General features: G+C 39.1%; 1 protein-coding gene across 4 annotated transcripts; it reads right to left on the minus strand.

Moving 5' to 3' along the window:
- Positions 1–462: 462 nt before the first annotated feature.
- Positions 463–15,677, minus strand: WBP11 (WW domain binding protein 11). 4 transcript variants are annotated; one of them, XM_027541403.1, is made up of 13 exons: positions 15,493–15,651; positions 14,739–14,884; positions 13,437–13,551; positions 12,893–12,924; positions 12,135–12,228; positions 8,806–9,002; positions 7,780–7,913; positions 7,368–7,567; positions 6,579–6,770; positions 4,428–4,532; positions 3,734–4,021; positions 2,623–2,805; positions 511–1,484 (listed from the first exon to the last, which is right to left on the minus strand). In XM_027541403.1, exons 3-13 carry the CDS (start codon positions 13,498–13,500, stop codon positions 1,051–1,053), a joined length of 1,923 nt encoding a protein of 640 aa, XP_027397204.1. In that variant the 5' UTR covers positions 13,501–13,551; positions 14,739–14,884; positions 15,493–15,651; the 3' UTR covers positions 511–1,050. The 4 variants fall into 4 exon arrangements, with proteins under 4 accessions (XP_027397207.1, XP_027397205.1, XP_027397204.1 ...); XM_027541405.1 differs by having other exon boundaries at positions 15,487–15,618; XM_027541406.1 differs by lacking the exon at positions 14,739–14,884 and having other exon boundaries at positions 463–1,484; positions 15,487–15,677.
- Between the last annotated feature and the right edge of the window lie 2,757 nt (positions 15,678–18,434).

The raw sequence follows: 18,434 nt of genomic DNA on the forward strand, positions 1-18,434 counted from the left end.
AAGAAAATACCAATGCAAATTAAAAGCATTAAGCATTCTTATTCATTTTCTGTGCTTTTAATAACAAAAGCTCACAGAAGTGACAAATTCAAAAACAGCAATAGCAGTAGCCTTTTCTAGCTATCTAATAGCTTAGAAATGATTTAAGAGAACTTTTTGCTATTCAAAAGATATCCATCCATTCACAGAGCTCTGGAAAAGTAAGTAATCTTTGAGAATAAGACTCCTCTTCTTAGCAATAAAACCTCTCAACTTCCTAAGCCAATATATAATAATCCTAAAGGAAAATAATTATCTCTTCTTTATCCTTTAAAGTTAAAGCTTAGTTCTAACCATTTTCAATAAAATTCTCTTTCCATATTCCATACCAGAAATGGCAGTTCCTTAAAACCCAAGTTTTAAACACTTGCTTTTCTGTCCATAAAAGTTATTATGTTTATACATTGTCAGTAAGACAGAAGATATCCTGGTGTAGAACATTTATTTATTTATTCCATGGAACACTCAAAGTTTAGATCAGTGGGAATTTTAATCGAAGAATTGTACATTTTCTTCCCACATATATCGCTTTGTATTAGGAAATGACATTGTGATCCATTTCACTACAATATTACAAAATATTTACAAGAAAATATTAAAAATAACTCAAACATGAAAGGCAAGATGGGGGTGAAATAAACTGGTTTTTCAAGAAATCTCTACTCCAGTGCCCACAGCACACAATAAGAGAGCCAAAACAAATAACAAGGTTCCCCTTGATCACAAGTTTCAAAGAATTGGAGTGGGGGAAGAAATCTGATGAAAATGATGGTATGAAAGGGGATGGATGTTATTAGCAGCACTGATTCAATAACCAATTTATTTTGCATGAAATACCCTCTCTTTTATATGCAGTAAATTCTGAACAAGGCTAAACTTTAATATATTCCTTGAAATGAAATTAAAAATACCCTGACAGTGAAAGCAACTCTTCCACCTAAGCTGAGTAAGAGCCTCTTTCTCCATGAACCACTGATGTGAATAGAAGCCTGATCTAGCTATCCAAAGCTGTCACAGCAGCCCTTCCATCTCTTTCATGAAAGCCTCATAGACATCGTCCTTAGTCTGCACCGACACGGGAACAGATGGGCCAGATTTGGGTGCTGTTTTGGCAAGAGGCACAGCAGAATCATCCTCCGACTTCCTCTGCGGAGCAGCAGCAGCCCCTTTATTCTCCCGACGCACCCGCAGTGCGGTCGGCACAAATCGTGTGATCTCTGCCTTGGGATTAGTGATCTGTGGCTTGGCACTGATGGTTGCCGTGGCTTTCTTCTCGATGGTGGCTGCGCTTGTGTCATCCGCCTTGGGTCTCTGGATCAAGTTGGGGGGAGCACTTAGAACACCAGGGTTGGGTAAGGGAGCTGGTGGGAAGAGCCCTGGTGGGGCAGGTCCAAGAGGAGGCACCAGAGGTGGGCGCATCATGCCAGGACGGGGTGGAGGGATACCTAGACAAAGGAGAACACAATAATAAAATTTAACTACTATTAAGGACTTTACAAACACAGGCTGACAATTTCTTGAAATGGACAATTTGTAGAAAATAAATCATACTGCCTGCTATCTGAAACTCAGGAATATATTTTGATAGTAAAGACTATTTTTTTGTAAAATAGTATTCACCTTCCATCTGTATCCCAATTCTTATGTTTTCCTCCTCTCTTAATAATGTACTACTTTAAACTATAAAGTAACAATACCAACTGTTTTCAAATATGATCTTAAGATGGCTGAATCTGTAATTTGACAACCTAAGATTCTATTCCATCTGTACAGTGCAGATGCTATCAAACCAAGGTTGGGATTTGATTCCCATGCGTTATTTACTGATTTACACAATACTCCTCCCCCTTAAAATGTAGCTGAATGGGCAGGAAATACAATTTTAATGCTGGAATGAGAAAATCTGACTAATCATAAAATGTCACCATTACTGGAAAAGAATTCATGTCTTACTAATGGTTTGGACATACCATTATTATTCACCAGGAAGTGCAGGTTAATTTTCTCCAAGTACCCCCTTTCAGACTGAGAATAAAGTACCAAATTTCCTCAACCTAGGACACTATTGCTTATACACACTTGTAATTATTCCATATACCACTGAGAGAGAAAAAAATGTCCAAGAACAAGCTGAGGAGCTTAAAAGGAGACCTTTACATTAAATTAAGACAATCAATGTAGTAAACCAGAAATATACCTGCCACATATAAGATCAAAGGAAATTTGCCTATCTAACTTTGACACTGGGTAGAGAGAATGGAAGAAAAAAAACTTCCCCTTGTGACTGTAAACTTGATACCCATGCAGATGTATAGAATGACTTTACAACTCTAAGTGTAGTCCTAAAAAAATCTGAAATGAACAATTTAATCCAAAGTGTTCTCTGGCAAGGAAAAGTCCCCTCTGTGACAGCATCCAATTCAAATACCACTGGGAAGAACTCAACTTCTACCTAGGCCAAAAGCAGTTTAAAAACACCATTTTAAGATACCACTTGATTTCAGGATACTGAAATGTGAAAATGTCTTAGGACAAATGAAATACATAGTAGACAGATTTTTGTCACAGAAAGCAAAGCTTCACCTGGAGGTGCCGGGGGAGGTAGCCGTGGTGGGGGTCCCCGAGGAGGAGGGCCAGGAGGCAGACCTGGGGGTGGGCCAGGAGGAGGGCCAGGGGGTCGACCGGGTGGTGGGCCTGGAGGTAAAAGGCGGGGCAGAGGCCCTCGGAGTCCTGGCATTCCAGGTGGTCTCAGGAACGGAGGAGCTCCTGAAACGAGAAAAGTGCGTAGTTAACATCAAACAAATATATCTGAAGTAGTAATTGTGGCGTAAGATAACTGAGATGTGATTTCACTTTAACTTAACTTAACATCAGATAACTTCAAAATTTATTATAGTCCATTTCTCTTTATTTCCCAGTCCTAACACAAAACATTTTAAACCACAGCTCTGCTGGGCTAGAGATACACAAAGATGACATGTCTTAAATGGCTCCAACATAAGCTGAAAATGCAGTATGAAAAGCACGGTGCTTTAAGGATCCTCTGAAACTCATTAAGATATACAAACACCACTGAGAATGTCATAGGATATGTAATTTTGCTTTGCACTAGTCAGAGAATGAACTCAACTGAAGACTTAACTGGCAGATTATCGGACTAAAAGTTATAATTGGCCAGTAAGTTTTTTATATGTTGTTTCAAACTGTAAATTAACTTATTATACTTTTAAGCTGAAGACCTCATTAATACTGATGACTTCAGTCTCTAACTATACAGATTACACTAACATCCAATAACTCCCAACCAAAGAAGGATATGCAGTAGCATCTACTGTGCCCTAGTCATGTTCACAACCAACTAAGAACTGGGTCAACTCAGCATACTAAAGAGTAATTCTAAACAAACCCTCAGTTACATATTCCAGTTTCTGCTTGCTAAACTGCTAATATCAGAACTGATAAACTCTGAAAAAGAAGAGCTCTGAAGAAAGAGACAGCTGTCACAAGTTCTATGACTTACAAACAGTGTTGTTATGAATGAGCAAGTTGTGTATATCCTTGGAGAATCTTGATTTCTTAGAAAATTACACTAGCAGGAAACCAGAAATCATTACTACTAATGATGTCTACTTTCTGGAATAACTTCACTGTAACCACATTTAGGCTTATTTATTTATAGGATGTAAGTACTTGCCTGGAGGTGGTCCAGGAGGAAGGCCTGTAGGTGGTCCAGGTGGCCGTAAAGGTGGAGCAGGTGGCGGTCCAAGCGGAGGTGGTCCTGGCATGGGGGGTGCTTGTATCTGAGATGGAGGAACAGACTGTGGAGGGGCTTGCTGCTGGGAAGCTGCAGATGTGCCATCAGAGAGAGATTCCTCCTTATGCTGTTTCTGTGATTGCTTTTCTGCTTCAGAATCATCCGAATCTTCATCATCTTCCTCTGAAAATTCCTCCACTTCTCGTCCCTCCTCAGGGATTTCCTGACCTGAAAGAAATTTGAAACCAGACAAATGGAGCAGATTCATATTTTACAGCCTGTGAAAGAGCGATGCCTACAACACATAATCAATACATGCTTTCTTAAAACTAACAACCAGTCTCCTTCAACAGAATATTCAGATATGCCAAGAATATAGTAGCATTCTTCTCATTCATATTAAGGCAGCAGAGTGCAAAAGAGTCCAAGTTTTAGAACAAGACAGACCTGGACTTAAATGCCAGTCCAACTACTTACTGGCTGGCTAACTTTAGGCAGCTTACCTCAGTGTCGCCAAATCTTGACTTTTGAAAAACAAGAATTTAATACTTGATTGCTGAGATATTGAATAGAAAAATGTGTGTAAAGCAACTGGCAGGAGGAAATACCAATCACTGTTCTTTCCATGACTCACCTGCCATTCGAAGCATCATGGCTTGGAGAGGAGTCAGCTCCTTCATGTTCTTCTTCTTCTTCTTCCTAGATTTTCCAGGCATATCTGCAAACCGTACACTCAGACCTAAAGGATCAGAGAAGGGAAAGGATCAACAAAATTCAGTATTTGTTTACTATAAACAAATACACTAAACACTAGCTATAACTGCTTCCCACTACTTGGCAAAAAGACAAGAGCTATATTAAAGATAGTAAATCAAATGCCCACTGGTGGTAAATACATGCTACAGTGATTTTAAAGTTGAAAGTGAAAGTGTTAAGTCACTCAGTCGTGTCCAACTCTTTGAGACCCCATGGACTGTAGCCCACCAGGCTCCTCCGTCCATGGAATTCTCCAGACAAGAATACTGGAGTGGGTTGCCATTTCCTTCTCCAGGGGATCTTCCCAACCCTGGGACTGAACCCAGGTCTCCTGCATTGCAGGATTCTTTACCGACTGAGCCACTACTACTAAAAACTTTATGCCAATAAAACTGAACATGCAGATTAAAGTAATTGATAATTTTCTAGAAAAATGTTATTTACAACTGGCCAAAGGGGTGACAAGATCAGAACATAGAAATTAAAATGGGTAGTCAAAGATCAAGTTCCTCAAAGGCACCTGGCCCAATAACTTTACAAGGAAATTCAGCCAAATGTTAAGTTACAGGAATTTCCTATAAAAGGGCACAGGAAAAGATGGAGTGCTATCCAGAACTTGAAGCTAGCATAACCCACATACCAAAACAAACCTGCTGGCCAACATAAAACATAAGCAAATTGAATTTGACAGTGTTTTAAAAGAAAATAACTTCATTAACATATAGGGTTGGTCCCAGAAATGCAAAAATGATTTAACATTAGAAAAGCCATGAATGTAATTCATTACAATAAACAGCTTAAAGAAAGAAAAATCATTTACAATATCCCAAGAGATGATTAAAAAGTATTTATAATAAAACCTCTTAGCAAACTTAGACTAGAAGGGAACTCCTTAACCTGACAAAGGCTCTCTACCAGACACCTAAAGATGCTAAATGGTGTAGGAATGTTCTTATTCTTAGATGGTAAACATTTACAGCAGGATAGAAGTTCTACGTAGGCAGGCTTTAGTTTTGTTTACTCCGCATTCTTAGTGTCTAGAAAAATACTTTGTACATAGTAAAAACTCAATTATTAGATGAATGTCAAGTCATAGTTAGGATAACCATTTCCAACACATGTGCATCAGTGAATATATTAATATTCGTATTCATTATCATTCAATATATAAAGAAACCAGTTGGTCCAAAAAGAGGAAATTGAGGCAAATGACCACAGTCTAGAGAAAAACGGAACTGGTATGGCTCTAGCGACTTTCTGCCTTTCAGTACCACTTCTTACCTAAGTGTCTACCATTTTTCACTACCAGTTCTATCTACCTCTTTAAACTAGCTTTCTGGTTTGCAACCATGATTTAAGGAATATCTGGAGAAAATTTTATCCTTATCAATACTGCAATATCAGTAATATATATAAATACTGTTTTGAAGACTGCAAATCAATTACAAAAGAAGCTCCAAGGCTACTGGAATATGACAGATGGTACATTTTATAAAATTTCCTTAATGAATGACATAGCAAAGTACATGTAGCTCAGTCTGAACTTATAATAAACAGATAACATACATTTTAAGTATGACGTTTCCACTAAATCATGACTCCACTCACAGGTGTATCTTTAACTATGGTTCTTGTTCACTTAGGATTGCATGAACATAGAATAATATAAAGGACTCAAACATAGATATGTAAACAGACTCATTAGAAAACAATCAGGTGAATATGGTTTTCTTCCTACACATAATCACGTTAGGCCATCTTTTTGCTTTTTCCCCAAAAGTGGACTTTACTATGTAGACTTTTTTTTAAATCACATACACAGCTCAGCTTTTTTTTCCTCTCACAAATATCCACCAGGTACTTACTGTGTGTCAACAACGTTGAGACTTTGGAGCTACAAAGATGAATAGAGCACTGATCCTCCTTTCAAGGCACTCACAATTACTTTCATGGATCCACTAATATATCAAGACCTTTAGCTTGTGTGCTTTTTATTGCTTAATCCCATGAAACTTTCCTCTTCACATACCTGACTTTTTTTCTTCATTGTTTTCTCTCTCAGTGTCATCACGGTGCACAAATTCATCCCCTTCACTTTCTCCATCTGATCTGTCACTGTCACTGTCATCAGTACTGTCGTCATGCTTATCCTGGTCCATGTCTTCAGGATAGCCATCATCTTCACTGGTGCTAGAAACATCATCGTCATGACCCCGCTGAGCTGGAAAGGGAGGAGGGAGCCAGGATCAAGTTACATAGCTGGATCCCATACGGCACCCCCAAATACAGAAAGCCAGGCTATTTGACTCAGAATAACCTGATTAAAATTTTTCTGTATGAACTTAGCTATTCATATAGTCTAACAATATTTCCACTTGACAATAGTTTTAAATTTTCCTTTTTTATAATGTAAGATTTTTTTAAAGCTTCAAAATTGAAAACAAATTCCACTCAGAAAGCTCTATAAAGACATGCACATACACAATCAATTTAACTGTACATAAGGATGTTCTAGTCGAATGAAAATAAAGCCAAATGGGAAACAAGTATACAAGTTACCCAATTTTTAAGGTACTGATGTAAGAGTGGTATCTTCAAGGAAAGTCTAATTTAAAATACAACAGACATCTCTGTATTTCCTTATGCATGCTGTTTTCCTGAGTAGATCTGTGATTTATTTATCCATCTGTTGGTATGTACAGGGTAGCCTCATTTATTTCCCAAGTTCTGAGGGTGGTGAACAAGATGCTATACAGCTAAATTAAAAGTGACAGTGGAAAGGTTCTAAGAGCAAAAGGAATAGTCAGTCACTCCTTACCAAGTTCAGGACTATATAACATGTCTTCATCTCGCCTACGAGTCGGAAGATCTAGGGCAAAGCCCACTTTGCGGCCATACATTTGTAAGACTTGAGGAGGAGGTGGGCCTGGGGGAGGACCTGGAGGTTTCCTGCCAGGGGGCAAACGTGGAACGCCATGTCCAAGAAGAGGAAGTATAGAAACTGCCCGAGTTGGAGGTCTGTAAAGAAAATTTACAGCGATCACGTTACCAGTAATGAGATATACACTTCCTCTTCTAAACAGTTTTTAAAGGAGCTCTCAGGTCCTATCTAACCAAAGGAGAACTGCTTATATCCCCATTGTCCTTTACTTTCCACTGCAATAATCTGGCACGGACGGTCAAAAGGTGCTTTTACTATACACTATTTGGTTCTGTTACCACTTCCTTACCCATAGGCTGAGGTCTTCTTAAGGATGGAGGGTGGCTGGGCCCCAGGAAGTGGAATGTCCTGGATCAAGATGTTGGAAGGAGCATGCGGCATATCTGGCAGAGGAATACTCTCCACTTCCACATGCTGGGCATTCTGAAAGAGAGAATCTTCCAGTCGGTAAGAGTAATCCCCCAACTCAACACCACAAACTCTACATCAGCTGTTTCATTACCTGGATTTGCTTTCCACCTAACATTAAGTATCTTAAGAAACAAAGATAGAAAGCCAAGTCAACATTTTTAAGATTGTCAGTAAGTTGAAACTTCAGGATAGTATGTATTCAGTGGTAGTACTTGGACTCTAAAATTAGCCTGCTGTTATTGAATTTCTGTCACAAACAAGCTGTATGACAAAGTAAGTAACCTTAGCTTCCTTATCTGTAAAATGGGACCCATGCTACCTACTTTACCAAATTAAATCATTTTTTAAAAACATTTTTATCTTGAGGCAAAATTTACAATGAAATGTATAAATTCAGTGAATTTTGACAAATGCATATAATCTCATACTCCTTCCCAATCAATCCTTAACACTATCCCAAGGCTGCTGCTGATACAAATTTTTCCTCCATAAATTAGCTTTGCCTGGTATAGAATTTCAAATAAACGGAATCACAATCATGAAGAAAGGATAGTATGTTTTGGGGATTTAGCCATTAAAATTTTTACCTCATGTTTTCTGGATTATTAGCTGATCATTCCTTTTTATTACTGAGTAGCATTTAATTTTATGAAAATGTAACAGTTTATCTGTTATCTTATTAATGGGTAGCTGGGCTGTTTCCACTCCAGCTATTGCTGTAGTGGCAGGTAGATCAAGTTCTCTTGTATAAACACATAGGTTTAGATTTGCTGGCCAATGGGATAGATATATGTTTAGTCTGACAAGAGGAGGAGGTTCAACATCATCAAGTCTCCCATTATCAACTTTAAGAGTAAGTCTAACTATAAAATTTTAGTTTAGCTCTCAAAAGAAACGTGATTACCTTGACAGCATCAAAATACTGGCTAAGTTGAGCCCTCTTCTGTTCATATTCTACCTCTAACTTTCTCAATTCTTTGTAAATATCTGGATTCTCTTTCTCATAGAGTCGTAGAATACGTTCAAATGTTTCACGTAGCTTTTTACGCTTGTCTTTCAGCACTTTCTCATTTAACTGTGGCTGCTGCACTGGGTTAAACTCTGAGAGGAAAAAAAGCAGATTATGGCATTAAACACAAAAAAGTAACTTCAACAGATAACATCATTTATTAAAAATACACTTATATGTTAAAATTTTTCAAAAAGAGATTTAGACGCCAGATATATTCTTGTCAAAAAAGAACAGAACAGTTTATTGAAATTTCATCCCTTTAAAATGGCTATTAATTTTACTTCCTTTCCTAAGAAGTGTCACCTAATTGACTTTATTATCACTGTAATAAAAATCAATTTTCATTCCTTTATGCTAACAACCTGATACAGCTGTTAGTATATCAACAACTATAGGCCTGGGCTTACACACTACACTGGGTCTGTATTTAATTCTGAGATCCTGCACACTTAAACTCTCTGATCTTCAGCTTCTTCATCTGGAAAATGGGGACATCAACTACTTCACAATCAAGCAAACATAAACTGGTATCTGGCTTACAACTCAACTATTATATGAGTTAGTGTTCCTTGTTGAGCTACTTAAACCTTTCTCTTCTGGTGTGTTCAACATGGAGCTTACTTTCACGTCTCCAAGAGGGACCAAAAGGGACTGGATTAGCACAGGACTCCCAGGTCTGCCTGGTCAACCATACCTGTCTCCCTCCATCTCCCTTGCCAGTGACTGACTCAGAGATCAACTGGCACATAAGCCATCTTGGGACCAGATCCTTTTCTGAGACTTTAAATATGGGAGAGAAGCTCTCACAAGTAGAAATAAAATAAACCTACAGCTGTTTATGGCTTCATCTCTCAACCATCACTAATTCCACCACATATTCCACCTTCTATCTAAGAAATTCACTAGGTCAGACAGATGGACAGTCTTGCTCAAAATATTTGGGTTTTTGAGGCCCACTTCCCTCCAGGATTTCCCAATTATGGGAGTCAAGGAACACTTTTTTCTGTTTAAATTAGTTTATATTGAATTTTATAAATTATAATAGAGTTCTGATGACTAGTGTTCCTTCCTCCTTTTTCTTAAAGATTCACAAGCTTACTTATTGTCTTTCTTAAATCTTATTAACACTTTGATGATATATTCAAAATCAGAAGTGTGGTCTCAAACCACACTATTCCTAGTGTGATTCATGAAAGTGCTGTGTTTAACTTTAAATCCCAGCTGTGCCCCTTCCGAACAGTGTAACCTTGAGAAAGGTAATGTCTCTGTGCCTAAGCTTCCTCACCTGTAAAGGAGGGACAATACACCCACTCAAAAGAGCTGTCGGGGAAGTGAAGATTAAATGAAAATGTGGAAAAAAAAAAAAAAAAAAGAACCAACCCTGGCATGTAACAAGATAAGAGCTAAATAAACCTAAGTTATTAATACACAATTTGGGGTCATTTAATAGGTAAATATCCTGACATGCCAGGGAAAGCAACTGTCCCTACCAGTATTTAGACTAGAGGCAACAAGTGGAATCAGTTATAACTAAACTGGGAGAGATGTGAGATGATGCAGTCTGACCCAGAACTCTTGCCCAGGCTGGCTTCAGTATCTGCCACATTATTTGAGAAAGCTTTTAATACCACAACCCCACATAACTGGATTTTTTTGGAACCCCAGTTAATTCATCACTCAGAAGTTTCACTGCAGCTCTTTCACTCGCTATCTGTTTTTTGGGGCAAATCACGAAACCTGTATGGAAACCTTTGTAAACAAAACTTGTAAAGATTCTTTCAACATGCAATTAAAAAAAAAATGCAGGGACAGAAGGCAGAATTGGCAAAAACTTGACAGCTGAAAACTATGGAGTTAATTAGACCATTTCTGGATGTTTGAAAACTACTAAAAAAAAGGAAAATTAAAAACCCCACTTGTTCTCAAGTTAACAGAATGGGTTGAATATGGAATCCATTTTGTGACTCGTCCTCTGTATTATTTATAACTACCTAGTCACTTTCCTGCATTGGAGAAGGAAATGGCAACCCACTCCAGTGCTCTTGCCTGGAGAATCCCAGGGACGGGGGAGCCTGATGGGCTGCCGTGTACGGGGTCACACAGAGTCGGACACGACTGAAACGACTTAGCAGCAGCAGCAAAGTCACTCTACGCCATTCTGGACTCCTACTTTTAATTAATTGTAATCTGTTAAAAATACTTTCGAAAACTTTTTTCCTTTCATACCTGTAAGTATAAAGTATATAAATAAGGAAATAAGGGTTAAATAAATATGTTATACAATCTTTGGGACTTGGTAAAACTGCATTGTTTTGAAGAGGTTTTTTAAACTAAAGGAACTTCTCTGTGAGTTAGAATAGAACTTCCAGTGGCAGCATCACAGATGATTCTCAAGCAACTCAGATACAAGAAAAGACAACATGCAGCTATTTCATATGGATTCCAGTAATGACAAAGCAGTGATACTGAAGATGCACGTGATGAGACTAGATAAAATTATCCTATATAAGGAATGATACTAAAGCTGAAATGGATTGAGGGCAGGAGGAAAAGGGGACGACAGAGGATGAGATGGCTGGATGGCATCATCAACTCGATGGACCCGAGTTTGAGTGAACTCCGGGAGATGGTTCACTCAGGGACGCCTGGAGTGCTGATTCATGGGGTCGCAGAGTCAGACACGACTGAGTGACTGAACTGAACTAAACGCAACAAAGGAAGAAATTCTAATAGGATATTTTTTTAAATGTGATTTTAAGTATTTTATTTCTTCTATATCCTTACTAAGTAGTCATTTATCTTTGGATCATCTATTGGAAAAGAGGGGCAACAGACACATTCATGGTGGCCCAATATTGAGATTTACACGGTAGCTGCCAACATTGAAACCCAAAACAAAAAAGCCCAAGGTGATTTCAAAAAGCAGACTTAGTCTTCTCTTAAAAAAATGAACTGGCCAAACTGGGCTTTTGTTATCTTATAAAGAACAATTAGCTAAAGCTAAATAATGGCTTCCCTCTTATTCTAGATGAGATTTCAAGTTGGTAACAGCCCTTCACTCCATTTTGTTTTTCTAACACTAAAACTAAATCCAAGCATCATGTGCTATCATGCTTTTTTCTGTAATTCTTGTATCTGTTCTGCTTCACTCATTAACTGCCTATCTCTATGTATCAGACTATTATCTCTGCTATAAAATCCATCCCTTTACAAAATCTTACCCATTTCATCCAATTTTTCCATGTCCCGGATAATTTGTTTGGGATCCTTCATCTTTAAAACTGCAGCTCGTACCATCATGCGCTGTTTTTTGTTCTTCAAAAAAAAGAAAAAAGAGCACAATTTGCAGAAGCTGAATACCCCTGAGTTTTCATGTCAATGTGTCTCAAAAATCCATTTAAACTGAAGTTGAACTTCTTCGTTTCTGATCACTTGTTTCAACCACCAGAAACAGGAGTAATATCATTTTTTTATTCCCCCAGATATTTCCAATTTAGACAAAAAGATATGTTTTGCAAAATTTAATGCCAGCAATAGAAACAAGAATGAACAGTTGAAAACTACTGAAAAGCTAGGTTCTCTCAGTGTGTTAAGGCATGATACTAAAATATAAATCCTTTTTTATTCTGGGGACACCTTTCCACAAGTTTAACAAATCATCATCAGGAAAATTTAGTGTCACATTTACTTCCATTCACTAATTTAGTAGCTTCCAACAAAGCAGTTAAATGGCAAGAGAAGCATTTTTTAAAAGTATTTAAGTCACTGGGAATGGTAATCAAATAAAAAATGTTACAATAACTCATCATGAGCCTATCTACAAACTTAGTTCAGTCTCCCAGTACTGTGGCTTAGTAAATCTTATGAAAAGCATAAATCTTTTTCTGGCAAATAATTGGAAATGTTTCTAAATCCACTCATCTCAAATAAGAGGTGTCAAATTACACTTATGTCTAACAGGATGCTTCTGGAATCATACCTTCTTTAATTCTCTTTTCCGAGCTTCTTTTCCTTAAGAGAGGGAGAGAATATAAAACTTAAAGCCTTGAACATTAGCATTTTCTCCAATTTAATACAGGTAATTTTTTACTGTCAGAGGTTGCTCTGTGTGCTGTAGGATATTTAACACTATTCCTTGCCTCCACTAGATACCAATAGTAACCTTCTGATTATGGTAACCAAAACTGCCTCAAAACATTTTTAAGTTCCTTAAAAAAACAGCTATGAATCGGAAAAAAATGCCATTAAGTACTAAAAAAGCACGTACAAAGCAATTTGTTAAAAATGTCACATACAAAAAAGAAGGCTTTAAGCTAATTCTATTTTGCAAGTCAATCAAATTAGAAATATGGATACTATCTTTTGTTACATGTTTAAAGTTTTAATCATGTGCCCACTAGAACACTAGATAACTTTAATTACAAATACTACAGATCTTGCAATTAAGAAAATAATAAAATAGACTCCCTGAAGCAATTTTTACCACCCCTCTTCTTCATCATTCCACATTAATGGACACTTACTGGCTTGGTCTGTAGGGTTCATAAATTTTCCACTTTTGGTGGATGACGTGGATCTCCGCCCCATGTTGACAAGTTGTTTGATTTACTTGCTTCTTTAAAAAATAAAACCTAAAACCTGCGAAGACAAAAAGGCTTATTTTTCCTTAATTTACAAAATTTCTTCCTTTTTATATTTATAAAATTTTCTTCCTGACCATCTCTGAAAAGAAACTTCTTTTATTAAGGCCTTGTTCTTTCCTAGTTTTAACTTAATGCCCAGGAAAAACAGCTTCAACTTCTCCAACCACAAAAAATTAGATTCCTATTATTTATAAAGGTAATGAGTATGAAGATTACTACAAGATTACTACTATCATTAACTCATCAATTAACTTTCTTTTATGGATCACAGCACTGACCCATCAATTGGAAAAAATCATTGGAAAAAATCAATCATCAAAGAATGTTTCAGCAATACGACACACACTATGTACATGAGAGGGTCACTTGTTATTTTCTTATATTCTCCCTTTATTTATATGCAGGGTGAAAAAGGAGTAAAAGGGAAATGGGGGTAATGATCTGGGCTCAAGGACAAATAGCTCACCCTTGTCTTTCTCCATGGTTTCTTGGCATGTATTCTCATCACCTCTAAGACAGTAAAAACTCCAATTTAAGCCTATTTATTAATTTAGATTTAGTTCCAATTCAGATATAATTCTTGACTCTTAAGCAGAAACTTAAAAACATAAAACCACAAATAGTCAAAATATTATATGAGCTTGTATAAACATCAAGACACAAATTTTTCTTACTAATGTCTACTTGACTCCCGACTCTTATTTTTTAAGGTAACTGAAAGGGGTAATTGTATATGAGGGAAAATATTTTGTAAGTCAAAACTTTAATTGACCTAAGAAATTATTATGGGTTCCCCAGGAGGCGCAGTGGTAAAGAAAGAGCCTGCCAGTGCAGGAGATGCAAGAGACTTGGGTTGATCCGTGGGTAAGGCAGATCCCCAGAAGAGGAAATGGCAACCCACTCCAGTACTATTGCCTGAAAAATCACCAGGACAGAGGAGCCTGGTGGGCTACAGTCCACTGGGTCGCCAAGAGTTGGACAAGACTGAGCACACACGCAGGAAGACACTATCATAATCACCTCTTCTAGTTACTCCCAATGGATGACAACTTTCTGATAAACTTTGCTCTTTCCAATAAGAAAGAGTAATACATATCCTTCCCTTTGAAAGCAGACACTTTTAAAGGGAGGGAAAGGGAAGATCATGAGGTAGATTTTTTTAAGCAGACCATAGAATTATACCTTCCCTTCACGAAGGTTTGTCAGGCAAGTTTATTAGTTAATGCGTCTTCCAGAAAGTATCCAATTGCCTTGATTTCTGCTAAACGCTTCAAAGCTGTTCCAGTCGCAACTAATTTACCCTGTCAAGGGTTTGCTTCTCAGAAAAACTGGAATTGGGGAAGAAAGGAAGCGGAAACAAGCAAAATCAGCACAAATACAAGCACTCACATCTTTGATGGCCTGTATCTTTTTTGCTTCCCTCTCTCAATTACCCTCAGGCTCATTTTTTTTTTAAACTCTCTTCTCCCACAAATGAAACCTAGTTACAGAGGACACTGGAGCCTTAGTCTGCACTACTTGTCTTGTCTAAAACCTGAGGAGATGGGTAAATCGGGTCACGAATCGCTTAGGGTAACTCTCAACAGTCAAAGAGGCTCCCAAGGGACGGAGCCCATGTCCACCAAAGAAGCCAACAGCATTTGCAACTGCCGAAACCATAGCGACGGTTGACCCCCCGACTCGAGGTAGCAGCAAGCCTAAGGCAACCAACCGGTCAGCGTCAGGAGGCGGCGCTGACCGACCCAGGCGAAGACAGCCGCTTAACCGCTGGACGCAGCGCCGCCCCAAGAGACCCCCTAGTCCGCGATCGGGGAGACCCCAACGGCGGAGACGAAGAGCGGGACTGATGAGCCTGGCGTTCCCGAGGCAACCGCGCGGGCCCCGGGAAGGGACGGGAAAGGTGAAGTAACGGAGTGGAACGATCCCGCACACTCACGCTTCTGCTGGGCTCCTGGGGCTGTGAGAAGCGGGGAGGGGACGATTCTCGGCCCGTTTGACTTCGTAAGGGCCTTCACCTCGGCCTTTCGGTCAACCACCCAACCACCGCCATCTTGAAACCTCGCGCCCCTCCGCCACCCCTACGTCACTTCCGAGCCGAAGATCTCCGCGTTTCTTCGCCCTGGAACCATAGAGAGTAACAGAGCTGCAGGACCAGAGTCTCTTCCGCCCAATACAGTACCGAATTGGTTGGTTATCGGCTAAGAGCCCGCCTCCACCACTCAGAACAATGGCTTCATGCTGATTGACACTTGTCTAGCCCAATAAGAGTGTGAAAATGAAGCGGGTGGGCTATATATTTGGCTGAGGCGCCTTCTGTTCTACTTCTCCGGCCACAGGCGTTCTGACTTAACATCGGAGAGTGTCTTTTATTACAGGCCGATTCCAGATAGGGGACTATTTAGCGGTATTTGTGTCACCTGGAATTGTGTTTCTGCAGGTTTTTTCCTCGTTTATGACGTAAGCGGATGAGATCTTTTAGGAATTTCTGTTTGAAAAGGAATCCCGAAATAAGGCTTGCTGCGGTGCTTCATCGGAGAAGGCAATGGCACCCGACTCCAGTACTCTTGCCTGGAAAATCCCATGGGCGGAGGAGCCTGGTAGGCTGCAGTCCATGGGATCGCTAAGAGTCGGACTGAACGACTTACCTTTCACTTTTCACTTTCATGCATTGGAGAAGGAAATGGCATCCCACTCCAGTGTTCTTGCCTGGAGAATCCCAGGGACGGGGGAGCCTGGTGGGCTGCCGTCTGTGGGGTCGCAGAGTCGGACACGACTGAAGTGACTTAGCAGCAGCAGCAGCCGTGCTTCATACATTTAGCTAGCTTGGTTTGCCCCTGGAAGTTAAGTTGATATTTTCCCACAGAACATTTTTAGACCTGAGGAAATCAGTGTAAATGTTAGAGTCCCAGATTGCTAATCTACAGGATTCATTTTTTGAAGAGGAAATGTGAGGACACACGTATAGTCAATTTTAAATTTACGAGAGGTGAAGTTGGTTTATATTGTATCTTTTACCTACCAGTCTTTTCACTCACAAAATATCCTTTATGACGTCACCGTACAAAGGGGTTTGTTCCCTTAGGTCTAATCTTCGTCCTTTCCTTCTCTTTTGTCTGCTCTTTATCTAAGACTCCTCCCATATCTTTTCCCCTCAAAGGTGAGTTTAAACTTTGAAAAATAGTATCTCTTACAGGAAAGTATGTTAGATATGGGCTTCCCTCATAGCTCAGTTGGTAAAGAATCTGCCTGCAATGCAGGAGACCCCGGTTGGATTCCTGGGTGGGAAAGATCCTCTGGAGAAGGAAATGCAACCCACTCCAGTATTCTTGCCTGGAGAATCCCATGGGCAGAGGAGTAGCTTGGCAGGCTACAGTCCATGGAGTCGCAAGAGTCGGATACAAATTAGCAACTAGAGAGAGAGATGTTAGATATAGGTCAGTTCTTACTATCAGTTATAAATATTCCAAGATCTTGACGGAGATACATACTAATTTTTTAGAGAATATTTAAATGTGCGCTTAACCTGTAAGATTGGTCCCTTACCTGAAGCTTTGTTTTACAAGATTATTGATTTGGTTTTTGGCTGAATTCTGAGTCTCACAAGAGCAGTACGTTTTTAAGTTTTGGAATCATAATGCAGAATAAAAATTTTGAAGGTGAACTAAATTGTGATGTTTTGCAACTAATTTATAGAAGCAGTGTCAGAGGGAAAGAAAATGAAGACTAATTTTGAAAAGCTACAGTGTTTCCTCTAAATTTTTGAGATACGTTGTGCTTTTAAAATGTCAAGACGTTTCTTTTAATTGGATGCAAGAATCAGCTGTAACGAACATTCTTGCAGGAATTACTTTTAAAATAATTTTGTATGTACAACCCACAAGTCTCAATGGGGAGTTACTGGTCGTTGAAGGATTTAGAAAATAAACACTTGCTTCAGAAATTCAGCTGAACCGCTAGGCCTCTATAGCCTTGGGATTTTTCTGAAATTAGATAATTAATGTAATGGATCACCTGAGGTTTTTTGTATAGCAGGGAAAGCTTCCTCCTTTTTGCTAGTATTGAAAATGAAATTTAGTTTTTCTTAAAACTCATAAAGCAATAAATTACAACTTTCCTTTAAACAACAAATTCTTAAAAGATTAGTGTCTCTCCTACATGGCATCCAGTCCCACCACTTCATGGGAAATAGATGGGGAAACAGTGGAAACAGTGTCAGACTTTATTTTTCTGGGCTCCAAAATCACTACAAATGGTGGCTGCAGCCATGAAATTAAAAGACGCTTACTCCTTGGAAGGAAAGTTATGACCAACCTAGATAGCATATTCAAAAGCAGAGACATTACTTTGCCAACAAAGTTTCGTCTAGTCAAGGTTATGGTTTTTCCTGTGGTCATGTATGGATGTGAGAGTTGGACTGTGAAGAAGGCTGAGCGCCGAAGAATTGATGCTTTTGAACTGTGGTGTTGGAGAAGACTCTTGAGAGTCCCCTGGACTGCAAGGAGATCCAACCAGTCCATTCTGAAGGAGATCAGCCCTGGGATTTCTTTGGAAGGAACGATGCTAAAGCTGAAACTCCAATACTTTGGCTACCTCATGTGAAGAGTTGACTCATTGGAAAAGACTCTGATGCTGGGAGGGATTGGGGGCAGGAGGAGAAGGGGACAACAGAGGATGAGATGGCTGGATGGCATCACTGACTTGATGGATGTGAGTCTGGGTGAACTCCGGGAGTTGGTGACGGACAGGGAGGCCTGGCGTGCTGCGATTCATGGGGTCGCAAAGAGTCGGACACGACTGAGCTACTGATCTGATCTCCAAAATGTTCCAAAGTGTTTAGACATTCACTTGAGGAAAATTCAATCATCACACCACAGTTGG

Source organism: Bos indicus x Bos taurus, chromosome 5 (genome assembly GCF_003369695.1).
Source record: "Bos indicus x Bos taurus breed Angus x Brahman F1 hybrid chromosome 5, Bos_hybrid_MaternalHap_v2.0, whole genome shotgun sequence".
Classification (NCBI taxonomy): domain Eukaryota; kingdom Metazoa; phylum Chordata; class Mammalia; order Artiodactyla; family Bovidae; genus Bos; species Bos indicus x Bos taurus.

Bases quoted from the DNA above. Each gene is read 5' to 3' on its own strand.
- WBP11 (XM_027541406.1), bottom strand. From the start codon at position 13,500: ATGGGGCGGAGATCCACGTCATCCACCAAAAGTGGAAAATTTATGAAC. The intron at 12,925-13,436 runs GTAAGTGTCCAT...CCCTCTCTTAAG, and splicing joins GAACCCTACAGACCAAGCCA to GAAAAGAAGCTCGGAAAAGA. The intron at 7,914-8,805 runs GTAATCACGTTT...TCTCTCTTTCAG, and splicing joins AGTATTTTGATGCTGTCAAG to AATGCCCAGCATGTGGAAGT.